Here is a 23,157-nt window from a genome sequence, read left to right as displayed (position 1 = left end):
AGACTCTAAATCTGAAATTGGGAGGAAAATTAACAGAATTCAGCAGTTGAGATGTCATAAAGAAACCTGGACACTACCCGGGTCGAGGTTTTATCGAACAAAAATGTAAGAATTGCGGTATAACTGCAAAGATAATTCTCCTGAAATTATGTTAGATTCAAAACGTTACCGAAAATAAATGTGCTGAAATTTTGTAAGATTTGCGCTTTTAGCACTAATTTTTTTTATTTTTAACGCTTAAGTGGTGAACAAAAAAATTCACCGTCATCAACAGGAAGCATTGAAACAGAAAGTTTCACCGCTAAAAACGGTAAATCTCAAAAAATTTAACAGCAAAAATATTTACAGTGATTTTAACCAGTAAATTGACTTAAGATGTGCGGTTTTTTGGGTTTCATACATAGGGGATCTCTGACAATGAATTCGATCTTATCTGACTCAGAGGCTGTAACGAAATACCTTCTCGAGAATTATATAAGTATTTTATTAAAAGAGATATTTCAAAGTTAAAAATCTTTCTTTCGTCTGCTGCTTGCTAAAAAAACTTCTTGATAAAAACGGCAAGCTGACAGTAGTAAATTGAAGTCATAAACAGAAAAACCATTTTTATAAAAAAAAGAACCTTTTTTTCCACTGCTTTAGCTATACGTACAGTTCAGTAAATTTTGTACGGTTTGCAGTTTTTACCGATGAATTCTCTTTTCACCGCTCTCAATTCTTTCAACGATATTCTAGCATCCTTTTCTGCAATATATTCTGCGATGAAGATATTTGGTAAATATAGCCGTGAATTTTTGTATGATTTGCAATTCTTCGCGGTGAATTCTTTTATTACCGAATTCACCGCATTCAACGGTAAAAATGTTGCATCAGTTCACCGCATTCATCTCAATTCTTACATTTTTGGCGCTTTTTAGCGTTGAAGCCTCGATCCAGGTACCCGCATTAAACGTCTTCCAGATTTATAACCCTGAGGAACAAATCACGCATTTACAAAGATGACCAAAGAGAGAGAAATGTCAAAACTCCACGAAAACTAGATCACTCAACTTGGAATTTTCCTCTATCATCAATTGAATTTTCTCAAACACCAAAGAAGATGGGTAATTTTGGCACAAATTTCATAGATAAAGTCGAATAATTTCCTAAAAAAAAATCCCGAGTCAGCTGATGCTTTGAAGTGAGATATAAGTTTGAAAATATTGAATTTAATGCAATATCTGCTCACCCAATCGGTTGAGACCAGGAAAACTTTACATCGCCCAGTTCGCCTCAGAGGTTCAAAATGAGTCCTTATTTTTTGTTTCTGCAGTTCGTTTTTGTAGCTGTATGTTTGCTATACCCTTACCTTTTTTATACAGTTTCGATTGGACTATTTGCTAATATTACTTTTTTCAGTATCGAATTCGACTGGATTGCTACATATCATACAATACGGGTTCTCTACGTGTATACCATTTCAATCCGAGGAAAAACAAGTAGAAGCCAAATATATATGTCAAGCACCAGTTTATGCAAAAATTTTTAAACCCAAAATTAAGTAGGTTTTGCGTTTTGTACACAATAGTCGAAATTTTACAAGCTGGGGTTTGTATGAATTGCAGCAAAATTGCGTAGATAAAGGACACAATAACAAATAATTTACTTCTCAAGAGCAGTGTACAAAACAAGTTACAAGAGCAGCTAACCGCTCAAGACACAACAACACATTAATTACTGCTCAAGACAGATCGATTTCGCAATATCTTGTTTAGCTATATGGAAAAAGCCGTTTTCTAAGGCTAATACTGTTGAGTCTATTTGGGTTGCTAGTGTTATTTCTCCCTCTTTTGTTCATGTCACAAAACTACGACTGTACTTGCAACTACAACTAAAACTGGCACTTTTATTTTGACCAAGAAACAACTAAGGTAAACGAAACTTCATTTTCTCAGTTTTACTGCTGTCGCATCTTCCTGCGCCCCTTTTTTCCTTCGAGAAAACCCCTTCGTCAATTGACAGTACTGGATCTAACTACACAACAGGCCGCCTGCAGACTCTGTCTTTCGTTGAATCGTTGCTGATCGAATTGTTAGAACTCGCGATGGTTTCTACAACTCGACCAAGTTTGTAATGCTTTCTTTTGTCAATATCTTGTACCAAGCAAGTAATATCAGTTTGGTGCATGTTTCTGTCTGACTCGCATTGCCATTATTTTTTCTGTTTTTCAACATTTGCAGATCTTCCTTATGCAAATGGTAAAAGATGAGATTCCCCTAAGGCTATGTTTGTCGAAAGAGTTTTCGTTGATTGACAATTTCCTCTGCGCACGCCTTACATGCTAGACAAACTGTTTTGTTTCCAAGCAAAGTTTGGCTTAGGGTTTTTGCTTCCATATCGTTTACGTTAAAACTGACTGGTGTCAATTGTGTTGACTCTAATGTTTGCTCAACAAGGCACGTTGTGGTTGAGAAAACTTCTTCTGTAATTGATTCGTTCCTCAATGCTGCACACACTGCTTACTTGCAGCTTTTGACCAGTAGCTTGCAAACTCCTCCAAAGTGAGGTTCTGCAGATGAATTGAATTCCTTATGATCTCTTGTTGAAAAAAGTGTTATTCAGTTCTTTCTCTGTTCCATGCGGCGACACTACTTAAATTCTTGATATGTACCAATAAAGATTGCCCCGTTGCCACTGATCATTTTTGTCGGTTTGCCTCTTCGAGCTTTGAAGCGCAAAATTTTGTTCAAAAAACTCTCAGTATCTCACTTTGGGACTATCTCTCTATGCCCAGCTCGTAAATTTGAAAATGTGAGCAAACAACACCAACGCGTTTCTTTCTGGGCACAATTTTGATAGTAAAGATGCCATTCAATTCAAACATCTTTAGAGCAGTGTAAGCACCCCCAGCCCTTTGGGATGTAACTCTGCCATTACCGGTGCCATTGTTTGTGCTCTATTTCTTCGGCACGTGACACATTTATTCTTTATTGAATGTAAGGCAGTTCTCACGCCGTTAATCAACAATTTTTCTGACATGCTTAGTCTCTTCGTGGTTTTTTTCCTTGTGCTCGTTACGCACGAATATTTCGACAACGTTATGTTTCCAATGTAACAATAATGTATGTTTTGCATTGAAGTGCAATTGACTTCTGCGGAACGAATAAATCCCGTTTCTCATTGAAGGGTGAAAACTTTAGACACTTAATGGCTGCAATCTCCTCATCAACTTTAAGTGATTTCATTTCTTCAGCAAACTGATCTCGTTGTAATAATATGAAAATTGCATCTTCTTTTGCCTCAATGCAAATTATCTTTGCTGCCGCTTTCGTTTTGCTCGTTGCTCTTTGCACGTATGCCTTTGTATTCAGCAGTCGGTTGCGACTGCTAAATTGTTTCCACTGAACAATGTTTTTTCTTCAGCCTGCGTTATAACCATTGAGTAGAGCATGTTCTCTTAGTCGTAGGAAAATCAAGTTTGATTTGCTCTGCGATTCGTTTTATGGTTGACTTAACCACGCTGGCCAAGTAAGCCACTCACTTCCATTGAGCTCCTCACTATTAATTTTGAAGGCGATAATATCCGCTGGTTTGTGAATACCGCTCACTTCAGTTGTATCCGGTATCTCAGCCACTCGATTGGTCAAAAACATTTGTTTACGGTGAGAGTTTTGTATTCATTGCAGTGCGTTGATTGAGGCCGACCAGACACTGCAACTGTGTATCTTTATCTCAAGTTCTCTGCCAATCTTATCTCTCAATCTCACTGCCATGAACGCTGCTTGCAATTCCAAGCGTGGTACTGTAAGATGCCTCATAGGTGTCACTCTGCATTTTCCGATTACAAATGACATGTCGGCTGAGTTTTGCTTTGGTTGAAAACGTAGATAAGCCACTCTATACATCGTGTCTTCGAATGCGTCAGCATTTAATTGAAGTACAAATTTGTCAATCACTGTGTTGAAGCTATCGATGCTGGTTTAAGCTACAATGGGAAATTGTTCATTCCACCTTGTTTCTTCCTAGTTTTTCAGTTGGCTCATTTTGGTTCTCCCAATTTTTCTATTTTCGTGCAGCAAAAAATCCAATTGGGTCAAACACAAATTACACTATAGATAAGATCTTCCTTTGAGATATGGGAGTCTCAACGCCTTTGTTAATACTTTTGCAGACTTGAAGGCTATCGTCAGTATCATGTCATTTGAGCCCTAGCACAGACAATCCCACTGTATCTGGCTCGAGGACAACTTGCTTCGTTTTGCAGGTTGATTTTAAATCTTGCGGCATCATTTCGTTCTAGTCATCATTTGTGCTGATCTCTTTCTCTGACACAAATCCATGTTAAAATAGGTTGTAGCTAATTGAACAACTCCATGGCTTCTTCCGGTGTTTCTACTGATTTGATCGAATCGTCCAAATAGAATTCATCGTGGGTTGGTTTTTACTGTCATAGGGAGCTTTTCGTTACAAAAACGTGGCGCTGATATTCTTATATTTGCACCGGTTCAACAATGATTTGTCTGCAGAGAAAATTCATGTAACTCCTGTCTTGTTCAGGAACTTGCACTTGCAAAAAAATTGATTTCATATCAGCGGTCAGACTTATTGATCCTTCGTGAAATCTGGAAATTGATCCGATCACTCCAGGCAGTGTATATATATATATATATATATATATATATATATACATATATATATATATATATATATATATATATATATATATATATATCAGGTCCGGCTATTAGCTTTCTATTCAGGCGTAATTCTTTGTGTTTTGTTGCAACGTTATTTGGGTTTGACACAGGATGGTGTGGCCAATACCATCCTTGCCAAAAAATGACTTTGAATACTGATTCGATCAAGATTTTCAAAACCCTTTGTCATAGTCTGTATCAGTTGACTGTGGATGCCGAATTTTAAGGTTTTGGTCCTTAAGCAATCTTCGTTCCATTTTTTAAAGCTGAGCCTGAGCTGAGCTGTAGTTGTTTGTTTGTGTAGGCTCTGGTTAACTCCTGAGCCCTCTCACTTCATACAACTTTACGGTAAATTTGCGTACTCTCTAGCATCTTTCGTGATTGTAATGCTTTCCGTGATTGACTGGCGACGTTGATTTTGGAAGCTTAAGTTCCTATGTCCCATGGGGACCGAATGTTTGCTGGCCATTTTTCCGTCTTCTGTGAAAACAAAATGCAAACATTTCTTCATCTCTTGCCCCTCAAGATCGTCTGAATAATGTCCGTCAGGAAAGCGATAGGTTCTCTTTGTGTTCATATATTGTAGTTCAATGCCTTCTGTAGTTCATAGGATCTTGACCTAGAATGATGCCAAATTCCATCAGAACAAAATTTGTGTTTGAAAATACACTCGGCTGGTCGAAACTTTGTTTGAGTGTCTGTAGTCACAGTTTGTTTTACTCAATCAAAATGTTGGTGCTCAAACACCTCAAGGTGAGTGCAGCACCTTTGAATGCAGTCTTTTTTTTACAGGCACTTCTACCTCTTCCGATCCATTGTTCCGTGTATGCCGGCGATTATAAGCCGAACATAACTGCATTGGGCTTGCAATTTATCTGGTTACCTTTTATCGATAATTGATACCATTGGTCCACCATCAAGAAAAACATTGGTGTTCAGTCCATTACTGCCACTCTCAATTGAGAATGGAATCATCTGAAGAGAGCTCGTAACTTCGTTACTTTGATTTACTGTTACTGAAATTACCTGATTGCCCTCGTATATTTGGTTTTTTGGTACTTCCATTTACACTGCACTCATTGACTTTGCAATCATTGGTTTCGTGTCCTTGTCCACACATCCATAACATAGGCGTTAGTTCCTCACTGCTTCATAAGGATCCTTAACATTCAAGTTCTTGCGCAAAGGCGTTTCCAAATACGATGGTAACTGTCAGCTAACGGAAATGGATCGCTTCCCGCTGCCTTCATTTCTTTTACGTTCGAAGTCTTTTACGTTCAAACTGAAGTTCTATGTCTTCAAGAATGGTTTTTTTCCTTTTGTATTGCGCTTGCATTCCTTTTTTCGTTCAGATTTAAACGCTATGAACCCTTCATACGCGAATTCCATTCTTGATAGCCATTTTTCAATTATTATCCGATCAGGCCAGTCCCCGTCCTTGTCATCAGCATAGAACCACTATTTCTCCCTGATAATCTGTGGTAGTTTACCAAACGCCATATGCAAAGCTGAACTTGTTTGAAGATCACCAATTTGTTTGCAGCCTTTGAATACTTTCACAAACAAAGTTAGATACTATAACGGAAAACTGAATCAGGCTCGCTGACTCATGAGAATTCACTTCATTTTCTTTCCGCAGGCCCTCGAGCTGCGCATCTATAATTACATGCAGTCTTTTGTATTTGCTTTCTAGAATGCTCCAGGCATAACTGTAAAACTGCCCAGAGTGCCAAGTTCCCGAGATTGCGGATTCTCCTTTATCCGTTAGTAGAGCGTTTAAGCTTTGACTGTTAGTAGCATTTGCTTTAAATCCTCAATCAAGATTTTATCCGCCGATGCAATAAACATGCTAGGCTAATCAGGCCACTCCTGCGGTTTTCCGATAAACCTGTACAACAACGTTTTTGGTAAACTTGCTGCTTTAATGTCCGATGTTTGACGCATTCTTACTTTGTGCAGAACAAATCTGTCTCCAACACTTAATGAACGATCCCTCTAAAAAATTGCAAAAATAAACTGACTTGTGCAATGAATTATTTGTCCATTTTTTTGTACATCATATGCTTGCCTGGCCAGTAAATTGTTACTGTGTCTTGTATTGAAATTGTTCTTGATCAAAGTGTTTTCTTTTGCTTTTGTCCTATTCCGACAAAATAATTGAAATGATTTTCATCTTTTACAGTCTTGATTTCTGGTGTTTCAACGCTTGAATACATGGAGCGAAATCCATCTTAGGTTTAAAAATATAGATTTTTAATTAAACGGGTCTGACACATATCTTTTTTTTTCGAGTTGTTTCACATTCTGATTGAACTGTTGTACTTAAAGAGATGCTGCATTGTGATACTTGTAGCAAAACTATTTCATTTTGTTTTTTGAAAAACGAATTTTTCCTAATAATTAAAAATTTAATTTGTAAAGTCCAACTTAGGTCTTAAACGATATTTTCTAATTTAGGTTTTAAATGATATTTTTTGCATAAACCTTTCTGAGACATATCTTTGTCTTCCATTTGTTTCCTATCAGATTGAACTGTTGCACAGAAATATTCTGTTTTGTGTTATTGGTAACAAAACTCATAAAACTTTGATTTTTAAAGAACTAAATTTACCTGACAATTATAAACTGAATTAATAAAAATTTTAAAGGCAACGGTGAAAAAAAAATGTATATGTATAATTTAAAAACGAAACGCAAAAACATAATATTTGGACAGATTGGCACCAGCTAATATAAAGTGGACGGTGTAAAGCTTTCCTTTTCATAAGTGGGAGTGCGGTCGTTACATCAGCGGTGGAGTGATTAGAGGTTTTTTGTCTGGCATCGATGCCCTGGTGACTTGAGATGCCTTTTTTTCTCGATATCAGATCAGATCTGTTCAGTATACACAAACTAAAACTTTAAATCGAAACTTTTAAAAAAAGCTTTCATGAGATGAAGTTTTGCTTCAGCTGGTAAAAGAAACTGAATCAAAACAAACTTTGTTAAACTTAGTAATGAATTATCTATTTGGTTTTCAAGCACCCTTTTTGTCTAATTCTTTGCGTAACTATCTAGTCGCACCAATTCGTGAAAGGAATCCAAGATAAACTCTGCTAACTTTAGTCAAGTTGGCTAATCAGTCTTTCATTTACAGTTTTCAAACACCATTTTTGGACAAATTAATTTAATTATTTGCGTAACAATCTTGTCTTCATTAGCCAAACGCATGAAAGTAAACATTGCTTATCTTAACGGTCCAGTTGACTTGCGATTACTATACAAATTCAGTCTTTCATTCACACACTTTTTCAGCGTAATTCACACACGATTTAGTACAATTTTTGTTAAGTGCTCATTCAAATCGAAACTTGAAACGAGAGCAAAATGCCCCAGACCATAATGGTAGCAGAAGAACTTCAGTCACTTATCAGTGGTGACAAAACAGTGGTCGTTTTCTTCTGTGCCATCTGGTAAGTTCACACCCAGGTCGAGATTTGCGGTGAATGCGGTGAAAAGATGTAAGAATTGCAATTTTTAGCGTTGAATGGGATGAAAAAAACTCACCGCTAAGAATCGCAAAAACCTTACAAAAACTCACCGCTAAATTTACTAATAATAGTAACTGCAGAAAACATTGCAAAAAACAAGATTTAAGAATAGCGGTGAATGCGGTGAAATTGGTGAAAAAATCAACGCTAAGAAACGCAAATCACATTCTTCTGTCAAAGGTGTCCGCAATTTGTTAGCAGGGAGCAGGGGTATTGTCATCACTGCACTTCAACCTTTAATTTATAATCAAAACTTTGACGGACTATTTTGATGATAACACCTCACTTCCATTTGATAAGAAGTACTAATTATATCCAAATATTTCTACTTCAATCAGTTTCAGAAGCCTTGACGAATTAAACGAATATTTATCCCTCACTTTAAGTTCAACCCATTAAGCTAAATTTTTAACTCTTTTGTTCAAAACTTTGATGGATTAGAATTATAATTTCCCCCCACTGCATATTGATATAAAGAACAAATTATATCCACCTTTGTCTCCTTTTATCAGTTTTTGACGTCTTGCTTTTGAAAGCAGTTATCTTAGCGCGGATATTACTGACGCATATTTCAGGACAAAATGCTGGAATCAGAAAGCAAGTTTGCTTGCCCAAAATGTAAGATTGTCAACGTAATCGCATCACAAATTTCATAGAAATTACGGGAAACCAAATTCAAAGACCTGATTTTTCTTACGAGCAGTGCTATTGGTAATTTCAAAACCACCAATTGTCTTCTCAGTCCAAACTTAGTATCGAGCGGCAATTTCTGAACTTAATCCCAATTTGATTTTTTTTATTTCGTTAATACGATGCTTCATCCGCAGGAAAGGTGTAATTATAACCAAATTGAACTAAATTAGCCTTTCAACTACAAAGGCAACTACTTCCCGCACAAGGCTTCAAAAACTGATTAAAGGAGACAAAGGTGGATATAATTGGTCCTTTATATCAAAATGCATTGAGGGGAGATTATAATTCTGATCCATCGAGTTTTTGAACAAAAGAAATGAAACTTAAATTAATGGGTTGAAATTAACGTGACGGATAAATATTCGTTTAATCCGTCAAGGCTTCTGAAACTGATTGAAGTAGAAAAAGTTGGATATAATGAGTAATTCTTATCAAAAGAAAGTGAGGGGTAATCACTAAAATAGTCCGACAAAGTTTTGATTAAAATTTATTGGTTGAAGTGCAGTGATGATGATACCCTTGCTAACAAAGTGCGGACACCTTTGACAGAAAAGCGTGATTTTTTCGAGATCAGGGACGGAATTTTGTAAAGATTGTCCTCAATTTACTTTTCACTGTTGCCCACAATCAAACAAATGGTTTCCCACCCGAGAATGGGTGACAAAATTGTCGTCACTCGTGACCGCAAAGGCCGAAGTCGCTGAATTTGTAAGATTGGTGACGTAATGATAAATTTTTAGCCTAACTGCATGCTCAAAATGGTTTTGTTTTCAATTTAGTGAAAATGGTCTTTTCGGTTCATTGTCTTTTCTCTGGCTACATATTATTGGCAGTAGATGTCTGCTAATTCACAAAAGAAATGAAGAGAAAAACCCAAATTTTCCCAAAAAATTCAATTTTTTTGACTTATCATCTCAAATTATGAAAAACTTATCCACAAGGTTAATTGCTTATGTAAAATTTTAAGCGACTCCTAAAAAGGACGTACTCGATGTCAATTTTGTTTGCAAAAAAAACGAAGTCCTTGTCTATTATCAAGCCAAACGTTAGTTTGCACCAAAGTTAAAAAGACCGCGTTTTTTGCAAAGTAAATTTCAAGAACAGTGTTTTTATTTCCTTCAATATCAAGGACAAGTAATAGCGTCCCGGGTTGAGGTGTCACCGCCATTCAACGCAAAATTATGTAAGATAAGCAGTCAAAGCAGAAAAATTTGTAAGATAAGCGGTGAATGTGGTGAAATTACATAAATCAGGCGGTGATTGCGGTGAAAAAACCTTTATCGCCTTGTAGCGGTGAGATTACATAGTTTCACCGCTTTGAAAAAAAGTGTCCAAATTACGTAAGATAATCGGTGAATGCGATGAAATTAGACATAAATTCACCGCTTAACTTAGTTGCGAACTTACATAAATTCACCGATTAGAAAAAATTGTTAAAATTGTTTGAGAACAGCAGTGAATGCGGTGAAATTTCTCCTCCGAACAAATATTGGTCGAGAATAGCCTTGATATAAGTTGAGACCTGGACTTGAAAAACAAACAGAAATAAAACGAGTTTTCAAAATTTGTCTTTGACTCGATCACCTTGTCTTTCTACTTCGGTGAGTTTTAAAAGCATCTAAAATAGCTCTAATCAACTTTATGCGTTAAACTCCCTGCTATTTTGTTAGTAATTTCAAACTGCGAAAAACTGACCATAGCCATTGCTTGTTCTGAGAGTTTAATCAATAACCATTGACCCCATAATTGAAGCTCTAAGGTTCTGCTACAAATTTTTTTGCTTTAATTCTTTTCATGCAAAGAAAAAAAGCCAGTTTTTAATATTATCTTTTAAAATCCAGAAGACCGAACAACTGCAAAAAGTTATAAACTCAGCTTCCTATATGTCAGTAAACGAAATTTTAGTCCAATTTAAGTAATAGTCAATTCATAAGCAATGTCACATCGGAAAACTGATTAGTTTTGATGTACATAATCTTGATGTACCTAGTTTTGATTCATAATCTAACCCAGGTCGAGGTGGCCAGACCGAAGTGACCCCTGATCAGACCATCTTCGAGCGCACACATGTTTCCGGTGCGCTCGAACTACATGGTCTGGAAAATGCTTCGAGCGTTGTTTAGTCTGGACAATGGTCTGAAACTTGTCTGATCAGAGGTCACTTCGGTCTGCGATGGTCTGATCAGAGACAGTTTCCAGCGCACACTCTTCGGATCAGCAAAAATTTCGAGCGCGCACTTGTCTGATCAGGAGAGGTTATTGAGCGCACTTTAGTCTGATCAGAAGACGTTTCGAACGCACTTTAGTCTGATCAGAGCGAAGTTTCGAACGCACGATAGTCTGATCAGAGGACGCTTCGAACGCACGATAGTCTGATCAGAGGACGCTTCGAACGCACGATAATCTAATCAGAGGACGTTTCGAGAGCTAAATAGGTAAAATAGGTTAAAACTGTCGCAAAAGTCAACAGTTGAATAAACGAACAGAAAAACTTTTTGAGATTTTCCAGTATGTTTTGTGTGAGTTCCACCAAAGTAAAATTGCACCAAATGACTATGCTGCATGAAAGTTACACTAAAAAATTGATCGCCTTAAAGTCGCGTAAAAATTTTTGATCGCACAAAACTGGCACAAAAAAATGGTTGCACTAAGGTACATATCGTGGTTATGTTTACTTAAAGTTAGTTTAAACAAATTTTTTCCGGGTTTCTGCCTATATTAGAAGGTTTTGTATTCATTTAAATCCGTATATAAATAATCGATTCTGATTTGGTTAACTTTTTTTTTCTCGCTAAGATTTTCCGACCCGGAAGATTTTGGGGAAAACTGGTACAAGTTTTACAAGCGGACGGACGAGCAAACCGGTTGACGTACGTAAGACGGCGGAGCGCGCGATAATCCGAGCCGTAGGGTAGTAACCCCTAGGGTTGGTTTCTTCAACCACACAAACCAAGTCAGCAGTCTTAAGCTGTCGTTCGATAGGCGTCTGCTACTTAGAGCGCTGGTTCAGCGTCGATAAGTTCTCTCTGGTGCAATGGAACCAGATCGCCTTATCTTACGACTGCGCACGAGCGTAAGGTTTACGATTATCAAACTCATCATTACCAGCAAAACAAGGGTTATGCTAGAATATTCTCCCAACAGGAAGTGATTGGGCGTTAGAGCGTTCCAATCGAATTGATCAATGCTTAAGGGTTTAAGCGCATGCGAATTAGGAGCATACTCAAGAAGACAAAGGTAGTATGCAACACCTCATCCGCAACACCTCATACGCGTACCAAGAATAGTGTACAAAACGCGTGCGAAGCGGCGCACCAACTTCTCTCAAATACCACACTGATGTGGCGCCCCAGGTGGATTGAACCTTCACTTTATATCTTTGATGATAGGCTAAGATGCGAAGCTGACAGTGTTGCATTTTTCAATACTTTCACGGAGTTCTTTCACCGCCTAAAAAAATATTGCCATTGTCGGACCAAATCATGGCAAGTTTACCCCTGCTTGATAGATACCGCTCAACTCAAATAACAAAAGAACTTGTCCTTGGAGCTTCCCTGAACTTGTCCCTGGATCTAAACATTGAATCGTTAACTTTTTTCAGTAGCACTGCAGATAGTTACACAAAGCGTCCCAAAGAAGCCAACCCCCGTGTTCGTGAAGGGAGGAGACTATTAGGCAAACCTCTCCTTAAGTAAGTCAGGTATGATTGGTTGCTCAATTACTGCTTGGAGTTCTCTGCACCTTAGGCAGTGGGCTTTGATGGAGCGCAATACATATCTTATGTTCAGTTCTGTATAGCGTTCCTGCACAATTAATCCAGGGTAATCCTTGTCTGTTGGGAGCTCGCTCACTATTCAATATTGTCTTCTCACACACCAGATACCTTATGAGAGCAGTCGAGCACCAACAGTAGTAGGTGCGACAAGACCAATGGGTCGAAAACCTTCGAAAAATGACTTAGGTCCAAACGCTGCGTGAGTGAATCAGTAATAGCGGAGCTTGTATCTCTACTCACAACTAAACTGTCATCAGTTTTGTCTCATTAGGGCTATAAGAGTGAGCCCACGAAGTTGTAACAATTCTTTCGCTATGTTGATGGCTTTCTCAGTACATTCCAATGAATCACGTAATCGTCCATGTAAAATTTTTTACGAAAGGCATTCGCAGTTTTGTGGTAAAACGTGACATTGTCTCTCACAGTGCGTTTTAGAGCATAGTTATCGCAATTGGGTGAGCCTTTAGACCCAAAAACAAGGCGCGTATTTTGATACACTAGAATGTTAGTTGTGGAGTCTTCCCGCCACAAAAAACGAAGCAATTAATGAGCCGATGGTAATACGCTAATCCAGGAAAACATTCCCTCGATGTCGACAGAGAAAATTTATGGCTGTTGTCGGATGCTGAAAAACCCAAATAAGGATTCGAAGAATATGACGACCAGTGAGTAAGGAAATATTCAACGAGGAGTGAAATTTTGCTGCTCCATTGAGCACCCTACGGACCTTACCATTTTTTATCGGGGGTCCAACAACAGATGTTGTGGTAAGTACCACTCGTTGACTGGTTCTCAACATCATGAGCGTCCAAAAACTCAATTATATATCTATTGTGTAAAACTTCCTTGATGGTACTATTGTGATTATTCTTAAGGTCTTCTTCTCTGGCAAGTGGATTTTTAAGTGACTCAGGCTGCACAAACAACTCAAGCTGCTTTGTTGACGCCATATTGGTGTTATTGATGACGTCTTTGTTCAAAACCAACCTAAAAATTGAATTAGCTAAGAAAAACGGACCTCTGACCAAACTGCTTGATCGCAAATCTCCAGCGGACATTCTCCGCGTACCAAATGCAGCTGGATTATTCTCAGTTGCAACGTGGTTCCATTGTTCAACACTGGTGTACTCCAAAACATCTCAAAATTGATTTGCAACAAAAATTGTTCGCTGTTCGTTAGATTCATTGAAGAACGGTCGTGCTCTCAGTCCACATGAATACTTGGTTAATAGTGACAGCAAGTGCTAGAGAATTTGACTTTATCAGCGGAGTGGCAATAGAGTTGCCTGCAATTTCAGTTTTTCAACCACGGTCATCACTTTCATTGGCGCCACATGGGCTTTCTCCAATATTAACTTAAATTCTGTTTTTTCTTGCAAGAGTTGTGACTCGGGCTTTTATGAAAGTAAAGGCACTGAAAAAATTCTGGGAACTACGCCGAACAAATGCAATTCCAGATTATCAAAAGGTCTAGAAAACAGTTTTGAGGGGTTGTGATGTTTTCAAAATTCCGTATGATCACACTCCGAACCTTGTCTGTTGGGAGCTAGCTCATCATTCAATGTTCTTGCGATACACCAGATATCTTATATGAGCAGTCGAGCAGCGACAGTAAATGGGTCAAAAACATGACTTAGGACCAAGCGTTTCGTGAGTGAATCTGTAATAGCGCAGCTTGTATTTTTACTCACAAAAAAGCTCTCACCAGTGTTGTCCCAAATAGGGTTAGTAAAATTGAACCCAGGAACTTGTAACAATTCGTTCGATCTATTGATGGCTTTCTCAGGAGATTCCAATGAGTCAAGTTTATTGTCTATGAAAAATTTTTCAAGAACAGCATTCGAAATTTTGTGACAAAATGTGGCAATGACTCTCACAGTGCGTTGTAGAGCATAGTTAACGCAAGTGGGTGAGCATTTAGCACCGAAAACAAAGCGCGTAATTTGAGACACTAGAATGTTAGTTGTGGTGTCCTCCCGTCACAAAAAACGAAGTAGTTAAAGATCCCATGGTAAACCGCCAATCCAGGGAAACATTCCCTCGATGCGGGCAGAGACGATATATGGCTGTTTTTGGATGCAGAAAAGAACACAAATGAGGATTCGAAAAATATGACAGACACTGAAAAAGGGAACATTCAACGAGATACGGTGAAAATTTGCTGCTCCATTGAGCACCCTACCCATCTTACCAGTTTTATGCGGTTCAACAACAAATGTTGAGGTGGTAAGTGTCACTCTTTGACTTGTTCTCAACATCATGAGCGTCCAAAAACTCAATTATATATCTATTGTGTAAATCTTCCTTGATGGTACTATTGTGATTATTCTTAAGGTCTTCTTCTCTGGTAAATGGATTTTTAAGTGACTCAGGCTGCACAAACAACTCAAGCTGCTTTGTTGACGCCATATTGGTGTTATTGATGACGTCTTTGTTCAAAACCAACCTAAAAATTGAATTAGCTAAGAAAAACGGACCTCTGACCAAACTGCTTGATCGCAAATCTCCAGCGGACATTCTCCGCGTACCAAATGCAGCTGGATTATTCTCAGTTGCAACGTGGTTCCATTGTTCAAATCTGGTCTACTCTAAAACTTCTCAAACTTTATTTGCAACAAAAATTGTTCGCTGTTTATTAGATATAATCCATTAAAGAACGGACGTGCTCTCAGTCCACATAAATACGTGGTTCACAGCTACATTAAGTACCAGAACAATTTGGTTTTGCAGCCGAGTGGCAAATACAGATGCTTGCAATTCCAGTTCTCCAACAGTCATCACTGTCATTAACGCCACACGGGGTTTCCCCAATATAAAAGCAAGCTCTGTTTTTACCTAGCCAGGGGCAGTTGTGACTTGGCCTCGTACGAATGCGTCGGCACTGAAAACATTCTGGGAACGTTCGCCAATTATATGCAGTTCTAGAATATCAACGGGTCCAAAAAATAACTATGAGGGATGATGATGTTCTCAAGCTTTGGTAAGTCCTCACTCCAAAATAAACTCCAAACCAGATAAAATTCCGTAAGGGCAAAATTACCGAAGTATATTTTCAGGCTTAGGTATAATCACACTCCGAAATTTGTCTGGTGGGAGCTAGCTCATCAGTCACTTTTGTATTGTAACACACCAGATATTAATTAACAGCAGTCGAGAACCAACAGTAAACGGTCTGACAAGATCATTGAGTCAAAAACTTTCGAGACATGACGTAGGACAAACACTGCGTGAGTGACGCAATAATAGCGCAGCTTGTATTTCTACTCACAACTATGGTGTCAATAGTTTTGTCCCATTAGGGTTATTAGGATTAGAGCCACCAAGATGGAGAAGATGTACCAATTCTTTCGATCTATTGATGGCTTTCTCGGGAGATTCCGATGAATCAAGGTAACCGTCCATTTAAAAGTCTTCCAGGACGGCATCTGCAATTTCAATGTAAATCTTGGCATTATCTTTAGCAGTATGTTGTATAGCATAATTAGCGCAAATGGATCGGTCTTTATACGAAATACGTATTTTGATAAACTACAATGATAGTTGTGGGGTTCTCCTGCAACAAGAAAGCAAGTTGTGGTCGAACCGATGCTAATACGCCCTCCAGTGAAAATATTATCTCGATGTCGGCAGAGACAATATATGGCTGTTGTCTGAAGCCGAAAAGTACACAAATGAGGTTTTGAGATTATAGGGACTGATTCAGTAAGTAGGGACTGATTCAACGAGATACAGTGAAAATTTGCAGCTCCATTACGCACCCATATCATCTTACCGCTTTTTTGGGTTCAATTCCGAATGTTTAGTTATCACTCTTTGAGCCGTTGTCGACATCTTGATCTTCCGGAGCGCGTATTTTGATAGACTAGAATGTTAGTTGTGGAGTCGTCCCGCCACAGAAAACAACGTGATTATTGATCCGATAATAATACGCCAATCCACGGAAACATTCGTTCGATGTCGGCAGAGATGATATAGGGCTGTTGTCGGATGCAGGAAAATACACGTATGAGGATTCGAATAATTTGACGGCCAGTGACTAAGGCTTTATTCAACGAGATAAAGCGAACTTTTGCTGCTGCATTGAGGACCCTACGCACCTTACCAGTTTGTTGGGCTTCAATAACGAATGTTGAGGTAAGTATCATTCTTTGACCGGTTCTCAAAATCGTGAGCGTCCTTAACCTCAACTATAAATCCTTTGCTTAAATGTTCCTTCTTGGTACTCTTTTTCTTCTTCATAAGGTCTTCCTCACCTGCAAATGTTTTTTTAAGTGACTCAGGCTGCACAAACAACTCAAATTGCTTTATTGACGCCATATTGGTGTTATTGATGACCTCTTCGTTTAATACCAACGTGAAACTTGAATTAGCTAAGAAAACGGACCTTTGACTAAACTGCTTGGTCGAGAAACTCCGGCGGACGCTCTTCGCGAACCAAAAGAAACTGGATTATTCTCAGTTGCAACGTGGTTCCATTGTTCAAATCTGGTGTACTCTAAAACTTCTCAAACTTGGTTTGCGACAAAAATTGTTCGCTGTTCATTAGATATAATCCATTGAAGAACGGTTGGGCTCTCGGTCCGAATGAATACTTGGTTGACAATTACAGTAAGGACTACAGAAATTGAATTTTTGAGCAGAGTGACAAATAGAGATGCTTGCAATTCCAATTTTTCAACAGTCATCTCTTTCATTGGCGCCACATGAGCTTTCTCCTATATAAACTTAAACTCTGTTTTTCCTTGCAAGAGTTGTGACTCGGGCTCGTATGAATGCGAAGGCACTAATATACGTCTAGGAACTATCTCCAAACATGCCATGTTCAATTCCAGATTATCAAACGGTTCAAAAAATAACTTTGAGGGATTGTGATGTTTTCGAAATTCTGTAATCCACACTCCGAAACTTGTCTCTTGGGAGCTAGCTCATCATTCAATGTTGTCTTGCGACACACCAGATATCTTATAAGAGCAGTCGAGCAGCGACAGTAAACATTGCGACAAGAACAATGAGTCAAAATCCTTCGAGAAATGACTTAAGACCAAGCGTTGCGTGAGTGTCTCGCAGCTTGTATCTCTACTCACAATAAAGCTGTCATCAGTTTTGTCCCAACTAGGGTTAGTAAGATTGAACCCAGGAAGTTGTAACAATTCTTTCAATCTATTCATGGCTTTATCAGGAGAATCCGTTGAGTCAATTTACTCGTCCATGTAAAATTTTTCAGGAACGGCAGTCGCAATTTCGTGGTAAAATGTGGAATTGTCTCTCAGTGTGTTTTAAAGCATAGTTAGCGCAAGCGCGTGAGGGTTTAGCACCGAAAACAAAACACGTATTTTGATACACTAGAATTAAAATGTTAGTTGTGGAGTACTCCCGCCATAAAAAACGAAGTGATTATTGATCCGATGGTAATACGCCAATCAACTGAAACATTCCCTCGATGTCGGCAGGCAAAATAAATTGCTGTTGTCTGATGTGGGAAATACATAATTGAGAATTCGAAGAATATGACGGCAAGTGAGTAAGGAATAATTCAACGAAATACAGTGAAATTTCGCTGCTGCATTGAGCACCCTAGGCAACCTAACCGGTTTGTTGGAGTTCAACAACGAATGTTGAGGTAAATATCATTCTTTGAACGGTTCTCAACAACATGAGCGTCCGTAACCTCAATTATAAATCCTTTATTTGAATCTTCCTAGATGGTACTATTGTACTTCTCCCTAAGGTCTTATTCTGTGTCTAATGCTTTTTCACGTGACTTAATTTGGACAAGCGACTCAAACTGCTTGGTTGACGCCAAGTTGGTGTTGTTGATAATGTCTTTTTTCGCTGCCAAACTGGAACTTGAATTAGTTAACAACCTTTGGCCAAACTGCTTAGTTGCAAAACTCCAGAGGACATTCCAAGCAAACAACCAGCAGCGAGATTATTCTAATTTGGGACGTGAATCCATTGTTCAACTCTGGTAGAGTATAAATTTTTGCGAACTTGGTTTGCCGCAAGTTGTTCACTCTGCATCAGAAAATTGTTCACTCTGCATCAGAAACAACCCATTGAAGAACGGTTGTGCTGTCAGTTCACATGAACACTTGATTATCAGTTACATTAAGTGCCAGAACATTTTAGTTCTTCGGTCGAGCGGCAAATAGATATGCTTGCAATACCAGTTTTTGAACATTCATCACTTTCATTAACGCCATACGGGATTTCCCCAATATAAAAGCAAGGTCTGTTTTCCTTCCAAATAGCAATTGGGACGACTCGGCCTCTTCAGAATGCGTCGGCACTGAAAACTTTCTGGAAACTTTCGCCAAACATATGCAGTTCTAGAATATCGTCGGGTCCAAGGAATAGTTTTGAGAGATTTTCGTGTTTTCTAGTTTTGATAAATCCTCACTCCAAACCAAACTCCAAACCAAATATTCCTCTGTAAGTGCTGACTTACCAAAATATTTTTCAGGCATCGTTATATCCACTCTCCGAACCTTGTCTGCTGGGAGCTAGCTCATCATTCAATGTTGTCTTGTAACACACCAGAAATTTTTTAATAGCAGTCGAACACTGACAGCAAACGATGCGACAAGACCATTGGATCAAAATTCGAGACATGGTTTGGGATCAAGCACTGCGTGAGTGACTCAGTAATAGCGCAGCTTGTATCTCTACTCACAACTAAGGTGTCAATAGTTTTGTCCCGTTAGGATTATTAAGATAAGAGCCACCGAGATGGAGAAGATGTACCAATTTTTTCAATCTATTGATGGCTTTCTCAGGAGATTCCGATGAATCAAGGTAACCGTCCATTTAAAATTCTTCAAAGACGGCATCTGCGATTTCGTTGTAAATCTTGGCATTATCTCTAGCAGTCTGTTGTAGAGCATATTTATTCCCAAGACAAGATGCGTATTTTGTTAAACTACAATGATAGTTGTGGGGTTCTCCTGCAACAAGAAGGCAAGTTGTGGTCGAACCGATGCTAATACGCCGTCCAGTGGAAAAATTATCTCGATGTCGGCAGAGACAATATATGGCTGTTGTCTGAAGCCGAAAAGTACACAAATGAGGTTTTGAGATTTTAGGGACTGATTCAGTAAGTAGGGACTGATTGAACGAAATACAGTGAAATTTTTCAGCTCCATTACGCACCCATATCTTCTTACCGGTTTTTTTAGTTCAATTCTGGATGCTTAGGTACCACTCTTTTAGCGGTTCTCAACATCTTGAGCTGCCGGAGCCTCAATTGAATATCCTTTGTGAAAAGGTTCCTTCATGGTAATGTCTTGCTATTCACTAATGCCTTCTTCTATGGCTGATGGTTTTTCAAGTGACCTAAGTTCTCTATTTGGAGGAAAAATAAATATTTGGGAGCTTGATGTTATCTGCCTGCCACCTACATCATTCCGACCGTCGTCTCTTAGGCCAATGTGCACAATAATTTTTTCAAGTTTTCGAGGGCTTTTGCATTGGCTAAGTGCTGGTAAATCTCCAAGTTGGGTACAATATTGACGTCTGAGCCGATTATTTTGTTTTCTTTCGCGAACTGTTCAAGAATAAAAAGATTGAAATCTAGATTTTCCTTTTGTGTTGTTGTCAATTGTGTTGTTTTCGGTTAATTTTTATGTAATCTACTGTGCAAAAGAAGTCAATGTGCGAGTCTACGGGACAAGCAAGAGTTATCGCAGGCGGTTTCACACAAATCTAAAGCCTTGGTATCTAAATCGCGAGACTTGACCAAACTTAGTTCGGTCACTTGAAGTAATCCGTTAACTTCCGCATCATATGACAATGTGGTGGTCTTGCTCGAGGTTTTTTAGTTATTTGCTGCTTTGCTTCGAACGATATTGCCAGATTTCTGGGCATTTATAGAATTTGTTGAGGGTTTGGTTGGTAAAACTTTTCTGCTCCATGCAATAGCTTGTTATGCGAACTTTTGTCTCCTTCTTTCCGGCACATTTTTGGTTCAGGACAATGGCGGAATGTGTGCTTGTCCCGTAAGCACGAAAAACAAAATTTGTTTTCGTCATTTATCTTGGTGGGTAGTAGGGAAGTTTTTTCATTAAAGGCTCTAACTTCCCACTGGCAGAGCTTAAACTTGCAAACGACGCAACGCGATTGAATTGATGTCGATGATGACAAAAATTATTTCTTGGTTCCTGGATTCCTTTGTGTGTATTTGACGTAAATTCTTTCGACTTTGTTGCAACTTTGTTCTCGGTTGCTGAAGTATTGTTATCTTCAGTTTTAGCCTTTGTTGTCGTTTGTTCCATACGACTACGTGCTTCAGCCTTTTCCTTCAGCCGATCGTTGAAATCAAGAAGGATTGGCTTAACCTAGTGCTTATTAATCGTACAGAGCAACCAAGACTTTTACATGTTTGGTGGTATCTTCTGTACCACTTGGTTAAAAAAAGAAGCGCTCTTTAAGTCAACTTCTAATGGTTGTGACATGAAGATCCCAAATAGGCTGGATATTGCTGCTCAGAATAGTTTTTGATGTTATTTTTTTTGTGCCCTTAAGAGGCAGAAAGTTGCTTAGTTTATCCATGTGTCTACTAACGACTGCCTGTGGCTGGCCAAATTTACATTCTAAAGTCTTCGGTGATTCTTTGTTCATTGAACCACAGTAGGCAAACAAGGCGTTTACATTCTTTGCTTTACCAGTGAGGAGCTTTTTAAGGTAGGTCACGTTTAGGTCTTCAGTCAGTGACTTTGAGTCAATTGCAATGAACTAACCAAACCACACATTGTAAGGAGATGCCACTAAACTGTGCAAGATTCCAGTCGGGCAAAGGTTCATTTCTCTTAGTTGTTATTGCATCAGCAAGTTCCCTAATCCTTGACGCATCGTTCGGTATCGGAGGTGCCGAAGAAAACACCTGTTATCCATTTTAATTCAACAAAGTGGGCCCAACATAATCATGTGTTGGCTGAAATACCGTAGTTGCGAAACCGGGTGGTATAATGCTGGCAATCGGGATCGGATTTTCCTCTTGCATGCCGGATGAAGACTGCATATGAACTAAACGGGGCGAAATTTGCTGGACTTGCGGCGAAACATTAACGGTTGCTTGTATGATGTTTGTTTCTGCTTTTGGCTGCAAGCTATAAACAGCAGCAGCTTGGTTGACCGATTGCCTGTAGTTTGGAGAACGCCAAAACTCAAGTTTGGCCCAAATTGTTGGCCGAGAAGAACATTGGACATATTTGGTTCATCAGGATCAACAGAGCGCTCAACTTTGTGTACTTGATTAGTATCAAGACTGCGATTATTTAACTTGATTTTTGGGTGGCAACGGGACGTATATGGTTCTGCTGTTTGAACAATTTTGTGAAATAGTGTCGAATGGAATCAGTGAGGATGTGTGTGAATACATGATTCGAGTGGGGAATTGAATTAGGAGTAACGGGTGCCACATTCTTCTGTTGTGTGTTCGAAGTTGGAGGGGCGCTTGTTTGGAAGAGAACATTTGTTGCTGTGGCTGTAACAATTTTTGTAGGAAAAACAGGGAGAGCGGCTTTTGGGACTCGTGGAACAATTTGAATGTTGTCGGGGAGTATGCATTGGGCCGAAGTGTTTTCAGTCAGAACTCAGGTTTCATGTCCCTGGCTCGAGAATTTGTTATTGGGAGAAGGAACGTATTCTTTTGTTTAAATTTAGATGCAAATGAATGTGGTAGAACAAGCTGTTGAGACGGTGTTGAAGAAGCCCCTGAGGTGTTTACAGATAGCTGGTCACTCTGTGCGTTTCTTCTGATAATAATTTTCTTTGCGCGCTGCGCCGTGTTGACCCGATTGATTACTTTACGCCTGTAAATGGGTTTGGCACAATGCTTGAGCATTAACTGCCAATAAAATCCTCAGGTGGGTTGTAGTAAGAATCAAGTTCCTTCAAGGTCTCATTGCTTAAAATATATTTAACTTGACAATTTTCGGGTCGGAGTGCTTTGACTTATCATTAATTCGATCTACAATGTTTCCGCCATCATTGTTGCCAAGGCGTTCTGGAGGGTTGTTCTGGAGGCTCTCTTCATTATCTAAACTTAAAGCAAGTAAGTTGTTAACCCGGTCCTGGAGAATTCTTGATTTCTCACTGGTCTTCGAGCATTTGCAATTCTTTGTGAATGACCTGATTGACTACTTTCGGAAACGGCGTCCATCAAAAAAACTCTTGCGTAGTTGCCTCTGCCAACCGTTTCCTGATGTTTTCCCCCATTTCCTCTACTTCCATTTGTTTCTTTTTCTGTTTAGCGAGTTGGACTCAATTTTCAATATCTTCTATTTTTCAATATCCTCTTGCTTCATTTCGGCAATTAACTAACCATATTAAGGTTGACATGATGTTTTTCACGAAGCCATTATTGAGAAAACTTGAAAAAAGAATGGAAGCCCTCTTTTCCTGAAACTCACCTACTTTATCGTCAGCAGAATTGAAATAATTTTGCGCTGAAGTGAGGATCTTGTGGGTGTGTTTATGTGTGTGT

At 38.8% G+C, this 23,157-nt stretch overlaps 1 protein-coding gene across 1 annotated transcript in view; it reads left to right on the top strand.

The window, feature by feature from the left end:
• The first annotated feature begins 7,889 nt into the window (after positions 1-7,889).
• LOC142338617 (uncharacterized) overlaps positions 7,890-23,157 on the top strand; it is a 16,632-nt gene continuing 1,364 nt past the window's right edge. Inside the window, exon 1 of the mRNA XM_075388453.1 lies at positions 7,890-8,128. Within this exon, the coding sequence (XP_075244568.1) occupies positions 8,043-8,128 (86 nt within the window). The 5' untranslated portion in view covers positions 7,890-8,042. The remainder of the gene's footprint in view (positions 8,129-23,157) is intronic.

Source organism: Convolutriloba macropyga, chromosome 4, assembly GCF_964194025.1.
Source record: "Convolutriloba macropyga chromosome 4, txConMacr16.3, whole genome shotgun sequence".
Classification (NCBI taxonomy): domain Eukaryota; kingdom Metazoa; phylum Xenacoelomorpha; order Acoela; family Convolutidae; genus Convolutriloba; species Convolutriloba macropyga.
The sequence above is the reverse complement of the archived record's forward strand: the minus strand, read 5'-3'. Positions and strand labels throughout refer to the sequence as shown.